The sequence below is a fragment of the Uloborus diversus genome, chromosome 4 (genome assembly GCF_026930045.1).
Source record: "Uloborus diversus isolate 005 chromosome 4, Udiv.v.3.1, whole genome shotgun sequence".
NCBI lineage: Eukaryota > Metazoa > Arthropoda > Arachnida > Araneae > Uloboridae > Uloborus > Uloborus diversus.
This window is the reverse complement of record NC_072734.1, coordinates 110,836,196-110,851,672: the sequence shown is the minus strand read 5'-3', so window position 1 is coordinate 110,851,672 and position 15,477 is coordinate 110,836,196. Positions and strand designations below refer to the sequence as shown.

The 15,477-nt window shown below is 35.0% G+C and overlaps 1 protein-coding gene across 1 annotated transcript in view; it reads right to left on the bottom strand.

The window, feature by feature from the left end:
• Positions 1-1,643: 1,643 nt before the first annotated feature.
• The window catches only part of LOC129221404 (annulin-like), a 28,936-nt gene continuing 15,102 nt past the window's right edge, over positions 1,644-15,477 (bottom strand). The window contains exons 10-15 of the mRNA XM_054855884.1: positions 14,512-14,591; positions 13,850-13,995; positions 11,082-11,229; positions 7,301-7,464; positions 6,135-6,274; positions 1,644-4,786 (exon numbers count right to left, since the gene is read on the bottom strand). Of these exons, the coding sequence (XP_054711859.1) occupies positions 4,597-4,786; positions 6,135-6,274; positions 7,301-7,464; positions 11,082-11,229; positions 13,850-13,995; positions 14,512-14,591 (868 nt within the window). The 3' untranslated portion in view covers positions 1,644-4,596. The remainder of the gene's footprint in view (positions 4,787-6,134; positions 6,275-7,300; positions 7,465-11,081; positions 11,230-13,849; positions 13,996-14,511; positions 14,592-15,477) is intronic.

Genomic DNA, 15,477 nt, shown 5'->3' with positions numbered 1-15,477 from the left:
TAAAGGTGCCGCGCCGTGAATATCAGATAACTTTATAGAAAATCTGTGCCTGCATTTGGCTTTTCTCTCACACTGAAAAGAATACTGGAAGATTGAAAAGTGATTAGAAAGTACCTGTGTAAATGCTTGCAAAGGTCGATTTGAGGAGAAAAAAAATGTAAATATTTTTGCAAGATAAATAAAAATCTAGAAAGGGAATTTATGAAGTGAAATACTCTATACCCAGTGACGTATGCTGAAGTATGGTAAGGGGGATATAACGGGCACTATCAGAGATTGCAACCGGTCACAAGGCGACTAAATGAAAAAAGACTGCCATTAAAAAAACTCATTTGTCAATCGCCTCCTCAAAAATATATTAAAAAAAAAAAAGAACACTAAGTGAAGAGTTTCAAAATTTTGCTGACTTTGATGAGGAAAATTAGAATTTTAATACGTCACCGCAGTCTATCTCTACTTATACATACGTACGGACCTATACTGCAGTGGGAAGGTAAACGGCAGTATCTGCAGAAATGAATTTTCGAGGTATTTGAGGATACTCGTTTTGGAATCCAAAGCAACAATAGAGAAAGATTAGACGCTATTTTCGCTCGTTTTTTTTTTTTTTTTTTTTTTTTTTTGAGCAATCACGATTGCTTATTGTTCTCATTTGACAGTCCTTGACGTTGGGATTATTTTTCAGCTTGGACCAGCAGCACCACCGCCCACCGGCGCGGCGGCGGCACGGCTGCTCTGTTCCTGAGCACTGTCCCCCGGAATCCACTTCTGCTGGGTGGTGGCGTCCATGTCCTTCACACGCATGCTCATACACACTCGCCAACGCGTGAGCGCCTTTACACACATACACAGGCCTACGTACACACACTTAAGCCTGCACACACACAATTATACACACATAACCACCCAGGAGGAGGGACATGCTTGGGGGGGGGAGCCATTTCTAGAAACAATGACTCTAATGAGTAGGGTCTTGTCGCAACTCGTGATTGCGAAAAACATAATTTGAATTCAAAGTTTCAGAATTCAAATTAGATTTTTTTTTTCCCACACGCTTTACGATAAGCACGCTTGTACGATAAAGCTATCGTACAATAGATGACAAGAATGCGAAAAAAGGAAAAATTTTCAGTTTTCCCTTACTAAATGCTTTTTATTGTCTGACCACGGATTGTATGGAAACGCAAACATCCGGTTTACAGGCGGAAATGGACGCATCTATTAGCTTTTAGGGATGTCAGCTTTTGCAGATGTATGTTAAACACTAAATTAAGCAGAGTCATATTCAAATGAGCGGAACACGGGCATCAAATTTTTACTTTTCCCCCTCATTAAGATAAACTCTTCTTAACTGGATGTTTGCCAATTCCATACAATCCGTGGTTGGACAGTACCTGTCCACGACAGTAAATATATTGATACTGAGGACACTTGCAGACATCCTTCGCTTATCCCAGTCACATCCAATTAGGAAAGACCTGCATTAAGTAATTGAGAAAATGTTTTTCTTTAAACTCAAGACGAACTAATTTATTTAAAATATATTACTTTCATTAATCCAATTAATGTATAGATCGTATTTTGAGGTTTCAGATTTGTTTCATAGTTTTAACTCACTTGAAAAAGGTAACATTTCAGCCAACTGAACTGTTTAAAAGTATTTTTATTGAAACACAACTTACAAAATATTTGAAGACTAAAACATCACATACAATTTTATAATTTTTTGAAATGAGATGCGTGCAATTGACACTAATTCGGTACATTTAAGATAAATTTTTCAAGAAAAATGACAAAATGAATCGATTGCTTCAAAACAATTAGGAAGACAACTTCACTTAAAAACTTTAAAATACACATTATAAAACTGTTAAATTGTAACATTATAAAACTGTTAAATTGTATACAAGTTTCAAGTTTATTGCTTGAATTTGAAAAGTACATTTTTTGCATAATTCTACGGTAATATTATCGTTATGTGAAATATATATAATTAGATCTCAATAGAATTTGATTGTTTTGACACATCCATAATGGTCGTCCAATGAGATTCAACCTCATTTCCATTCGAAATTGCATAAATGTTAACGATGCTTTAAAATTATAAGAGACTCATTTCAACTTTAGAACAGAGAACACAAAAAAATAAACGAAAAAGCTGCCTCTTTAAAGCATTATACAGTAAACTCTCAACTATCCCACTTATTGTGGCATAAATAATAAAATCATGCATTTCGAAATTAGATTTAAGTGACACAAAATGATGATTTAATATTTGAAAAAACATTTTGCGTTGCGACATTTCTGATCGAAACTGGGCCTGTGAACTTTTGATGCATTTTTTTTTTTTTTTTTTTGAAAACTTTTTCAGTTACGACTTAAAACTAATAGGTGTAATATTTTCATGAAAGCAAAGATAAAATTTTAAAAGAAACTTATGTGCTAAAAATCTGTTAGCATTTTCAAAAACTAACTTATTTTCTTTGTGCAACTCTTTTTAACTGAACTAAACGGAACTAAAGGTATATGTACCTTGTACGTTACTGTAAAATACTATTGAAGAAATGTAAACTAGATAATCTTTTTCAGGAATTAAAATTGATATTTTATCATTATATCGAATTATGTTATGACACAATTCGAAGAATTGCAAATCAAAAATAAATGTGCAAGTATGGAAGATTTTCCACACGTTTATGATTTTAATCTAAATAAAATACAATGGGTATAATGAGAACGCAAAACAAATTTCATATGACTTGACCTAAAAATAATTAAACAACTTTACATACTAAGGTACGTTTAGCGATAAATCCGAAAAGTTTTTTCTTTATAGCGCGAATTATTTACTACACATTTTTTGAATTTTCATGAATTAAAATTTATGAACAGTGTTTTATGATTCTTCATGTCTTGGCACATCCAGAAATGAAATATATATATACACAAAATGAAAAATGAAGAAATGCAAAGTTTATATCAAAATGTATTGAAACGATTTCCATCACATCAACAACATAATAAAAAATCAACTCTTTGAAAGAACTTCTAATATTAAAAACATAAAAAATATGTGTGCTTCATAATGAAATCTTTGTTTGGCTTGCAGTTCAAAATCTTCCAAATTCTACTCTTAATGCAAAGAATTAAGCAGAAACCAATTAAGAAACTCTAACTTTAAAACAAGAGACATGGAGAGAAGCTGTAGTAGTACATCTGTTTAAATTTTTGAGAAAAAATATACTTCAATATTGCTGTATGAAAACAAAATTACATACAAAAATATTCGCATTGGCACGAAATATTAACAAAAATGCATAAAACAATTTGGCTGAATTACAATGGATATAACACAAATAAAGCAACGCATTTATATAAAAAATTGAGAAAGCATGAACACTTTAAATTTTTCTCTTTTGCTCGTAAAAGGTGCACAATTTTCTCCAAAACTAATTTACAAAACAAAGTTTTCAGATACTGTTGCTGTGTCAAAACCGATAAAAGAAAACAAAAAGAAAGAATCAATTTTAAATTGATTCTCAAACTTAGAAACAAAAACTTTACTTACACTATACTCAGCGTGAAGGAAACAGTAGATACTTCAAGAGTTTTGCAGATAAATTTCATTTGATGTAAGATGCTCGTAGATTTACAGGGTGTCCAAAAAGTAATTGAAACATAAAATGCCAACAATCTTTAAACTTTGTCAAAGGCTTTTCGGACACGGTGTATTAATAAGGCACTGATTTAAATGTATTGGGAAACATGGACCCCAAGAATCACTTGGGGTCCATGACCCAGACACCAGTCCCATCACCCAGACAATTGAATACTGCTTTTGATTGCTTGTTTTAAAAGGCACATGGAGGATATCATTTTAAGGCACTATTTTATGAGCTCTATAAAATGAGCGCGAAATGTCCACACAGCTTTACAAGTTTCCTGTACAGTGAAATTTGTACTTATATAATTGTTAAAGCAGTTTTTTCTGTTGTTAATTGAATACAATTTTAAACGCATTTTATATCATGAAGATTATTCAAAAATTGTCCTTGAAAATGGGGGGTTATTTTCAAAGACCTTTCATATCCCATTAAGGGTTATGTTTCTAAGAACAAACCCAAATTTCGAACCCCAAAGATCTATTATACTGAAAGCAATAACAAAAGTGAAGAAAGCCAATAAAAAATAGTTGTTTTTGAAAAAACACACTTTGAAAAATTATGTTTGGTAAATCGTGAGAGATCTTTAAAAAAATCGATAACACCACATATACAAAAAAAGGGGTCCACATTTAAAATTAAAAAAATGCGGGGGAAAAGGTGTATATACACAAACCATTTTTGATTTGAGCAATACAAAAAATGATAAATGCTGAAGGAATATTTTGTTTAAGCAACATACAAAGATTGACTGTGAAAGCATGTTGTAATGTCGAAATTCCTCACAAATTTCGAGAACACTACTTCCAAACATCGTCTGTTTGAAATACAAATATCTTCTACTTACATTCTTGAATTGGAAAAAAAAAGCAGTATGATAAATAAAATAGTCTAAAATCGTTCAATAGCCGAACAAATATTGATGATATGACACTTAATTTGTAAGATCATTTTCAGTCGGTTTCACAATTTCTGGCTCTGGTCTTGCTTTAACATTTATGATGTGATATCCATCTACGTCATCAAGTTCTCTCGACCAGAATTTGGCGACGATATTCTTTTCACCAGCGGTCTTCGGTCGCATTTTGCAGACGACTTCAGCAGCTCCGCTCGGCGCCACTTCCCTAAAACGCAAACACATAAATTATAAAACAAACGAATACTTATTACAAAATGACAAAAAAAAATGTAAATATATTTTTTTCCAAAATGCTTTCTCTCTCTCTCTTTTTTTTTTTTTTTTTAAAGTTTTTATTTAGTATGAGTAGCAGTTTTTGCTGAACAAAATTTAATATACGCTACAAAACATCCCGTATGGATGGGAAATTTTTAAGAACTACCACATCTTCAGTATTTGCGATAAGGAATAACAGGCCAACCTTTTCATTTTAAGTGAAAAAAAAAACATCATGCAATCTTAAACCACATAGATCTTCAACCTGTTCAGGGTTAAAATATGATTTTTTAAACAAAAGTCTCCGTTCTAAATATCTGAAAAACAACTATCACATTACTGAATTTCCAAGGATTTGAAAAAAAGATATTTTAATCGCAACAGATATGAGTTGCTGAATCATGAAACAAATAAAAAAAGGCGCATGCGTAATACGGAACGGCGCTTTGAACTTTTCAAAGATATTGATATGATTTTTTGTGTTGCAGACATAAAATGCTGAAGCCAAATTTCATTAATTAGATTTTTATTTCTTACGTAGACCGGTTGCGCTGAAAAGCTTCTTAGAATTCAAGATAATAAAATTCACAAAAAGTAGGCAGATCGTATCCCGCTTGAACCAGTAATTTGTAATCCAACAGGCTCATAAAATGTGAAGAACTAACTTTTATATTTATTTGCTCGTTGTTTTCATATTCTTATACTAAACGATTTGATTACGCAATTATATATATATACATATATATATGTATATATACATATATATATATATATATATATATATATATATATATATATATATATATATATATATATATATATATATATATATATATATATATATATATATATATAAATTTGATTTAATTTCCTTTGCTTATAATCTATCAATTAACTCAAACGGGGTCGTACTGAATATACCATTAAAAATCGTCACGTCTTTAGAAATGCGAGTTTGTTCTAGCAACAAGTCAGTTCCTTAAAATTCGTCAGCAAAATCTTCAAAAGAGACATAATTTTTATACAGCTATCCCAATGGACAACGTACAAAATAAAGCATTTATTAATGAAAGGAATAAGGTGATTTCTTTTAGTTTCAATCAATACGTAACCGCTTCAAATGAATTTCATTTAGACACGAAGAGTATGTAAAGGCATTGGAATTCGTCAGCTAACAGTTGGCTGACGTGAAAACGATTCCACATTTGAAAATTACTCTTAACCCCTTGAGACGAAGAACATAGAATTGGTTTACATGAATTATATAACTTGTACAATATTTACACAAGGAAACTCACCCATTCACTCTGAGTTCCAATGGCTGTCCTAATCCCGGGCCTTCTATAACGAAGCGACCTTTTCTCAGTGGTTTTGGTAAGGGATTTTTCAGTTGAGCTTTTACTTTAAATTCTTCTCCCTGGCTTGTATCTCCTTCGACCTAGAAATAAGAAAATTCAATGTTAGTCTCAACGATGTAAATCATGAAGAGAGCAAAATTGCAATTTGTAATGAAACAGCATGAAAGCTGAAAATGAAAATCTGAACACAAAAATGAAGCCAAAACTTTGAACATCGAAAGCAGTGAAACCAAAAATCTCAATACCGAAAGCGTGAAATCCAAAGTCTGAGCACCAATAGTGTGAAATCACTAGTCTGAACATCGAAAATGTGAAATCACTAGTATTAACATCGAAAGCGTGAAATCGAAAGTCCTAGCATCGCAAGTGTGAAATAATTAATGTGAACACCGGTTAATATCACTAGCAGGGACGGATACAGGGGAGGGGCGATGGGGGCGATCGCTCCTCCCTTAAGAACCTCTCCACCGGTAGTTTTTCGAAAATGAAGTTCAAAAAATGCAAATTTAGACGAGTTTCATTGTTAATGAAAGAAGGGGTTTTGGTTTATGACCCTATCTCGGAACTGTTGCGGAATTATAGTCCAAACCTTTGTGATCAATATTTTTAAATCAGTAAAACACAGTGAAAAGTAAATAATAAAAATCAGTCGCCCCTCCATTGAAAAATTTCTGCATCCGTCATTGATCATTAGTCTGAACATCGAAAGCGTGAATTCGAAAGTCTGAACACCAAAAGTGCGAAACCGAGTCTTGTCGCCGAAAGTATGAAACTGAAAATGATAATATTGAAGGCTTTAAGCAAAAGGTATGAAACCGAAAGTGATAATATTGAAGGCTTAAAACAAAAAGAGTGAAAATGGAAGTCTGAACACAGAAATGGGAAGCTAAATGTATGATCACCGAAAACGTAAAATCGAAAGTCGCAACACCGAAAGTGCGAAAACGAGTTAGATCACCGAAAGTATCAAACCGAAAGTGTTAATATCGGAATTTTAAAACGAAATTTGAAACCGGTAATATCAAAACTGAGAGTGTAGTCCCTAAAGTTTGAATATCGAAGATTGAACTACAATCATACACCGTAAAATGTTCTTGAAAACCCACCTCGATTTTTATGTCGGGCTTCCTCACTCTGAAGTCATCTTGTGCAAAATAGTCGAAGCCAGTTTCCTCCACATGGGCCATGGCAATCATGTTAAATGAGCCTTGATCCACTAAAAGTTTCTCGTATTCTTCAAATGATACATTCATTATCACTTCAACGGGTTCTGTGGAAAAATTAAAGTTATTCACAACAGTGAAAAAGGTTTAACAAGAAATTCACATCCCCTTGGGAACACTACTTCTCTCAAATGGTGCATTAAACATAAACTTGATACATTTACACTGCAATTTGTTTGGAAAAATCCTGAGTTATCCTTTATTTTTCCATAAGTATTTTATTATTATGGTTTAGAACAAGCAGGGGCGACCATTTCCCAAGGGCAATGGCACATCTCCCCCACCCCCCTCTCCAATACCAAGAAAACTCCCCCAGAGCGAGAGTGCACCCCCAAAAAGTGAATCACCCTTAAAAACATTAGCTAAATATTTCTACCCTAGCCCCCCTCCCCTTTCCTGGCTGACACCCTTGAGCACTATAAAAATGTATCAGCCACCAGATTTGCTTAGCTGTTTTAGAATTCAATTTATTTTCAGAGAGAATATAAAACATATGAATTGATAGGAAAAAGCTAAGTTTTACAAATGAGGCAGTGAGAAGCAAAGGGGTGCAAGTGGACTATTTTAAGTTTCGAGTAAAACGCATTTAAAGATCAGATCCTAGGTAGGCTTTTCTCTGATTTTTTTTTCTAAATCATGCTTTACAGCAGCACCTACCAGGGCTACTAGTAAAATACCTTGCCCCAAGACAGAGGAGAGGTTCACCTACCATTTGTTCTCATTATTTACAAATTTTTAATTTTGCCACTTGCATCCCTTTGCTTCTCGCTACCTCAAATGTGGACTGAAATGAAATTTAAGGCAACGTACTTTTTAAGGTGTAATTTTATTTAGAGTTTTACCAATTTTCGTAATTTCAAATTTTTTTATTCTTTGTTGTGGGAGGAATGACCACAAAAGCGAAAACTTGTTGAAACTACCATGAAATGTCTTTCAAAGAATTTCCTTTTTTACTGTCCGATATTTTAACGCAAAACTTTACTCGAATTTGCGCATGCGTCCGGTCTCTTCTGATTTTATCAAAACAGGGGTGATAGCAAGAAGGAAGTGACGAGCAAGCAAAAACTGAATGCATCGGGAAGTGCGCTTCCTTAAACCATCACCCCTTTTTCAATTGGAACCGTTCGCAGCTGCTAGTCGCGGAGTTGGAGAACAGATAGTACTTTAACTTATTTTTAATTTCTAAACTTTTTTAAGCTCGAACTTCAAAATTCTTAAACTGAACTCTTAGGTGTTGCTACCTACAAAAAGCTACAATATTTCTTTCTGTACATTTTTTTATTTCAACTTTTTCGAATTTCTGTATTATTTGAAGTATTAGGTCACACTAAACATAAAAGCTGGAAAAGAATACCTATCGCACTAACAAAATTACAAAAAAAAAAAAAAAAAGGAAATCCATTACTACTTTCCATTTTGTTTTCAGTGATTTACATTGGGGATCGGTGTCACCTCCTGTTTCCAATTAGCTTTCCCCCCCCCCCACACACACAACAGCGATGGTGCACCCCCTCAAAAGCTACAGAAAGTACCTCCTCCCAAAAATAAAACCCCTGCCAATACGAGATCAAGACATTTCAAACCGAGCCCCTAATCAAGCGAAGTCTCGCCATAACTCCCCCTCCCTTACTGAGCTCCTATCTGCATGAATAAAATACTGTGTGCCAACAAATTTTGGAAAAAATAACTTAAATACATTTGTAAATAACTACTGTAGCCCAGATTGAACTGGTTGAAAAAAAATTTATTAAAGCATAAATTTCTAAGCAAGTATTTCAAGATAAAAGTATAAAAAACAAATTCTCGTATCTAGATTTACATTCAACTCCTCTATTTGTACCAAATGACTGTTACAAAAATACTGTCTGACCACGAATTATAGATTATGGAAAGGCGAATTTCCTGTTTACAGGCGGAAATGGACGCATTTATTAGTTTACAGGGGTGGTAGTGTTTTGATTCATGTTTGACGCAGTTTCGTACAAATGGCAATTTGTTCACTGCATTTTTTTTTTTAAATGTCTAAACTATATTCGATCTAATCCTCACTACAAAAAGTAATTGATATATTTTTTTTTAAAACACTAGGGGGCTCCAACCCTGCTCGCTAAGGCTCACCAACCCCCAAAGATTGATTCGCAGTCTTATTTGATTCGCAAAGATTTAAATCGTCAGTTAAAAAAAAACAGATTAAAAACTCAATATAAGCTCCCTTTGGAACAAAAAGCACCCCTTCTCCAGGTTTCAAAATAATACCTACCAATTTGCAGACGATAAGGGCTAAAGGCAATGCTCCTGAGCATTGCAAAACTGCGGTTGTGTACGTTTGAAAAGTTGCTTTCGTATTCGTCTAGTAATATATTTTGCTATTTAGATCGAGGCTTGAATTGAGTTGAGCCTAAGAATTTCCGTTAAAATCGAAACCCTTGGAATTTGGGAATAAGAAAGAAGGCACAAACTAAAATCGAACCCGCTTAATGCAATAGCCATTTTGCAACGGAAAAATATTCTAATAAGCGGAATATCTTATTAACCGGGATCAAAATAACACATTACATTGGTTCGGTACATTGAAAATATATTAAGCGGGATATTCCTTTAACCAATATTCTAATAAGCGAGCTCGACTGTAATCGAAAAAACATAACTATGGCAACGCTAAATAAAACATCAATAATTTGAATGGAAATGAGATTTTTCGAATTTGATTAAAATTGCTTGGTTTTTTTTTTTTTTTTTTTTTTTGGAGATAGAAGCTAAGTTTCTTGACCGTAGGTCGAGTTAGACCTGGAGTTAAAAAAGCCGCTCTTTCCAGTGATTCTAAAAAGAAAACAGTGGGACTATTCGTTTACTTTTTACTAATAGATTTAATGAAGAAAGTAGTGCCTAAATTTTAGCTAAGCCTAAAAACGTTCGAGCTAAAAACGCAAATAACTCCCGCCATATTTAAGTTAGAGCATTGAAACAAATTGTGTAGAACACGGAAGATTTTCTCTTTCCAACGATATATAATATTAATAAATGCAAGTAATGTTTCACCCCTTTAATAGGCAATAATAGGCAGTTTACGCGAAATTCGAGCTTAAAAAATGACTTACAAAAAAACTAATTCGAATTTTAAAAAACAAAACCCCAGTTGCAAATCACCGGGGCTCGAAGTAATTTTGTACGAAATTTCAAGGCTGTAGGTGCTACGGGGTCTCCTGGACGCAAGCCCGCCACAGACTTTCTTTCAAAATTTTCGGTGACCTTACTTTTTTTTAATATAGAGAGATTATTTTCAGCTTACCATTTTGATTTTACATTTCCGTGCGAAGTAAAGCATTTTATTTTCCTTTTGCTATTTCCATTGAAACTTTTTGTTTCCTCTTATTTTCGATTTAGAGAAGGCAATAAATTAATAAGGCACTCTAATGACATTATAAAACGCATGCATCAGTATTCCATAGCTATTTTCCCGTCTCCCTGCTAGATTCATTCAGATGGAATCGTCTTAACTTGGCCGATTGCCAAATTACCTACAATCCGTGGTCAAACAGTAGCAATTTTTATCACTTAAGATTTTCAGTACATGCAATTTCAGAATCAATTTATTTCGGAAAACAGCCTGCTGTACATTTTGTGAAACTAAAACCTTTTAATGTTTTATATAGTAGCTCATTACCAGCATCTTCCGATATCCTGTGCTCAAATCTTTCTTTTTTCACTGCATTCTTCAGCTCTCCTGTGTAAAGTACTGTATGAACTGCTAACACACCTTTTACAGTATAGGTTCTCTTATCTAAACCTCTGTTTCTGATAGTGAGTTTAACCTAAAAATAAGACAGGAAATGAATATGAACTTAACATTATTTTATATTATGCAGTAAGTTACCGCCCCTAAGCCGGGACTAAGGCAGAACTAAAGGGTGTTTTTTTTTTTTTTGTTTGTTTGTTTTTAGAGGTATAGAACTTTAAGTTGGCAACACTGTTTGATATGTGTGCCATTTTGATAGCTGTCACTTGTTTTGTGTTCAGTTCGGTTTGCCATTTCATCATGAATAGACAACAAGGGGGTGCAACATGCCACACAGCGCGTGTCACAATTGATTTATTGAAAGAAACATTCGGTGAACGAATAATTTCGCTTAATGGACCCGTGAATTGGCCTACAAGATCAAGCGATTTAACACCGGAGGACTACTTTTTGTGGGGCTATGTGGAGTCTCTGGTCTGCACCGATAAGCCACAGACGATTGACGCCTTGGAAGAGAACATTCGCCACCTTATTACTGACATACGGCCTCTATTGCTGAAAAAAGTGAGAAAGTTGGACTCCAATTGGACTTTCTCCGAGCCAACCGAGGTGGCCATATGCCAGATATCATACTTAAATAAAAATGGCAAAGAATAATCTTTCGAATAAAGCAACATTCATGGCAATTAGCAACATTTAACTGTGTTTTATTTGAACCTAAAATTCTCTACCTCTAAAAAAAACACCCTTTACATGCAATACACTGACAGCCCGGTTATCTCATCCAGATACTGCAGTTTCGTCCTTGTTTGGACTTATCAGTCTGGAATAAGGAATAACCGAGCTGGAGGCAGACGTCATCTCATTAAAGCTTAGAGTGCCAGCAAACTGGTAGATAAAGTTAACTTATCTCTTCAGCGAGAGTCAGCAGACATGGTGCAGTTTAACTCGTAAAGTGAAGACAAAGCTTGGGTATCAAGCAATAAGTTACCGCCCCTAAACCAGGTCTAAGGCAAAACTATATGCAATATACCGACAGCCCGATTATTCAATGCAGAGACTGCAGTTTCGTCCTAGTTACCAGTTGAATTGCGCTATGCCTGAGGACTCTCGCTGGAGAGATAAAATTACTTTATCTACCAGCTTGTTACAACTCTCAGTTTCAATGAGATGGCATCTGTCTCCAGCTTGGTTATTCCTTATTCTAGACTGATGAGTCCAAACAAGGTGAGCACTTATTCGTGAAAAAAAAGAAAAGGAATAAAAATGGAAAGAAAAAAAAGAGGAAGAGAAAATTGTTTTAACATCTTACTTCCATATGATTCTTAATAATATAGAAAACAATAGTTTATATTCTTGCCTAAATTAGATATTTTACTTTAAAAAGTAAAGGTAGTGTCTTATCATTGCCCTTTTAACCAGAAAAAAATTAATTCTTCCCTCAGGGATTAAAATCTAACGGTGAATTAATAACCAGGTATTCTGATGTGTCGTTGTATGTTTCAGTTTGTAATAAATCTTCCTTGTAAGGAAGTTAGTCTGACGAAACACATTAAAACGGTAGAATATCATTGCAAATAATAGAACATGATTTCAAAAAGTGAGGTAACAAGAGTTCTGGAGCTGCGGGTGAGCAGATTCTCTGTATGAATAAAAATCACACTGAATATAACGAAAATGATCAGAGCTTGCAAACGGTACCGGTGGATGGAGCTGTGTGTAAACTAACAGGACAAAATGTCAGTTAGAAGATGGCTGCGTTGACGGAAACATGTCCCGCCAAAATGAAACAAGAAGTGTGATAAGGTGCTTGCGTCGGTAGGTATTGGACCACCCTCCATACAATCCCGACCTCGCACCGAGTGATTCCCATCTTTCTAACCCTTCAAAGAAGCGCTTGGAAGATCAGCAGTTTAAAACCGATGCTGTGATTCAGCAAGCCATCTTGATGTAGATTCACAATCACATTCTTGACGACGATTTCTTCCATGCCGGACCTCCACGTGTTTATTTAACCAGAAAACCCTTTTTTTACCTATAAACTACAAACCATGGTAAATATTTACCTCATGGTTTTTTTTTCTTAAAATCGTTCTTAAAGCTATAATCTGACTCAAAAGTACATGATTTTTTTTTTCATGCCAAAGAGAATGGCGAAGAGCAAATTTCATGTTATCAAGATTTAGTGGGTGAAAATACGATTTGAATAGCTAAAGGTTCTAAAAACTTGGTTAAAAATGCTGAAAACCCAGTTTATCTGGGGTAGATACCTACATCGGTTTGTAGTTCTATGGTTAAACGTTCAAAGAGATGGAAATTACTTGGTGCGAGGCCTGAACTGTAAGGAGGATGATTCAATATCTCCTAATGCAAAAACCTTATCACACTTCTTGTTTCGTTGGCGGGACATATTTCTGTCAACGCAGCCAGCCTCTAACTGACATTTTACCCTGTTAGTGGACCCTGTTAGTGGTTTGCCCAGTTCCATCCACCGGTACCGTTTGAAAGCTCTGATCATCTTCCTTATCCTCAGTGTCATTTGTAGTCATACAGAGTATTTGCACACCTGTCAGAACTCTTGTTGCCTTACTTTTTGAAACCCCTACTTATTGACCCTGATCTTTATTGTTACTTCAGGGTCGACTGATGATTGAAACAGAACTGCGTTAAAATGTTCGGAACTAAACACTACTTACATTGAATGGAGATCCGATGACGATATCGTCCTTTAGTTGAAAATCGAAATGGATATCTTCAAATTCGTCATTTAAGTAGTACCTCGAGAACGCATTTCCACTTTGCCTTAAGGCTCTCAACATCACTTCTCTCTCCTCCCGACTTTCTAAAAGTGAAAGAAAAAGCATTATACGAAAAAGATATGCATGGTGGTGATATATCAGTGCTTTGGCGACGAATTTGGTGACAGAAAAGAAATACTGAATTAGGTGTCTTTTTGGCAATATTGACGATGTTTAGCCAGATTTCAATTGGATCACCGGTCGTTCACACTTGTTTTATTTATATATTTATTAACTTTGAAATCTCTAAGGCCCTACATTGTTCCATTTTTAATCTTTTTGCATGTTTTATAAATTTTTTAGTAATGCGAATTTATGTATCCCAGACGCCAACAAAAACATCACAACTCCTTACATTTGAAAGTGGCACTCTGTACCCCCCCCCCCCCAAAAAAAAAATAATACTGAAGTTTTCTTTTAGTGTCTGTTAACCATGCTTTGATAGGTGTAAGAAATTGTCTAAAAAATTAAACATTGAATAAATATCACGTTTAAAGTATCAAATAAGTTAATAAAATTATGCTGATACAAAATACAGAATAAGAAAGAAAAATTCTTACTTTCTTGGTGCTTGTATTCGTTTGTTATATCTTGTCTCTCATATGAACCAACTTGTTTTGTGCTTATAGACTGGCCAATTCTAAAAAATGAGAAACTTAGAATAATCTTTGCGAAAAAACAGCAAACAACGTGCGCCACTCTTATTTTAAGACTGTTGCCAACAGTTTAATGCACAAAATAAATTAAAAATGAAAACATTCTTCTACAAAGTACATGTGTTTAGAATCATAAATGTCGTCTCATACATTTATCAATGTGCAACAATTATGCTAAATAAAGATGTAGTGCACAAAAATGTAGCAGAATACAGGGTATGATTCAGGGTAAGACTTTTTTTTCGAAGAGAGGAGCGCGCGCGGACTGCCGCGGACGGACTGGAGAAGTAGTGGGGGGGGGGGGGGGTCGGTGAACGAAAGAAAACTGCTACAGTTGGCTTCGGAACACTGGAAAGTGCGCATCGCTTGCTGTGTGAGTGCATGTCATTGACCTCGGGTGAAAAGTGAGAAATACGAAAACGGGGCAGCACTTAGAACACCCCGCCGCTTGAGGGATCAAATCTGCCGCGTCGACCCAGTGATCAAGGGTGATTGAACTCTCCACTACGACAACGCACCCGCTCACACGTCGAGCGCCGCCGATGAAGTTTTTCTCAAGTTCAACGTGACAACACTGCCGCAGTTACCTTACAGTCCTGACTTTGCTCCAAGTGACTTTTTCCTATTCCTGACTGATTCATCTCCTTCGACGCCATCCAGCAGGCTTCGATGAGAGCCCTTGACAGCATGTCGCCCCAGGACTTCCAAAAGAGCTGCAAACAATGGAAGACACACTGGCAGCGCTATGTTGATGCTGAATGATCATAATTTGAAGAATTTTAGTGCGCTGTACTTAAATGTCCAATGCATTTCTAGTTCTCAGATCAGTCTTAAAACTTTTGAATCATACCCTGTGTAATACATCAGAAT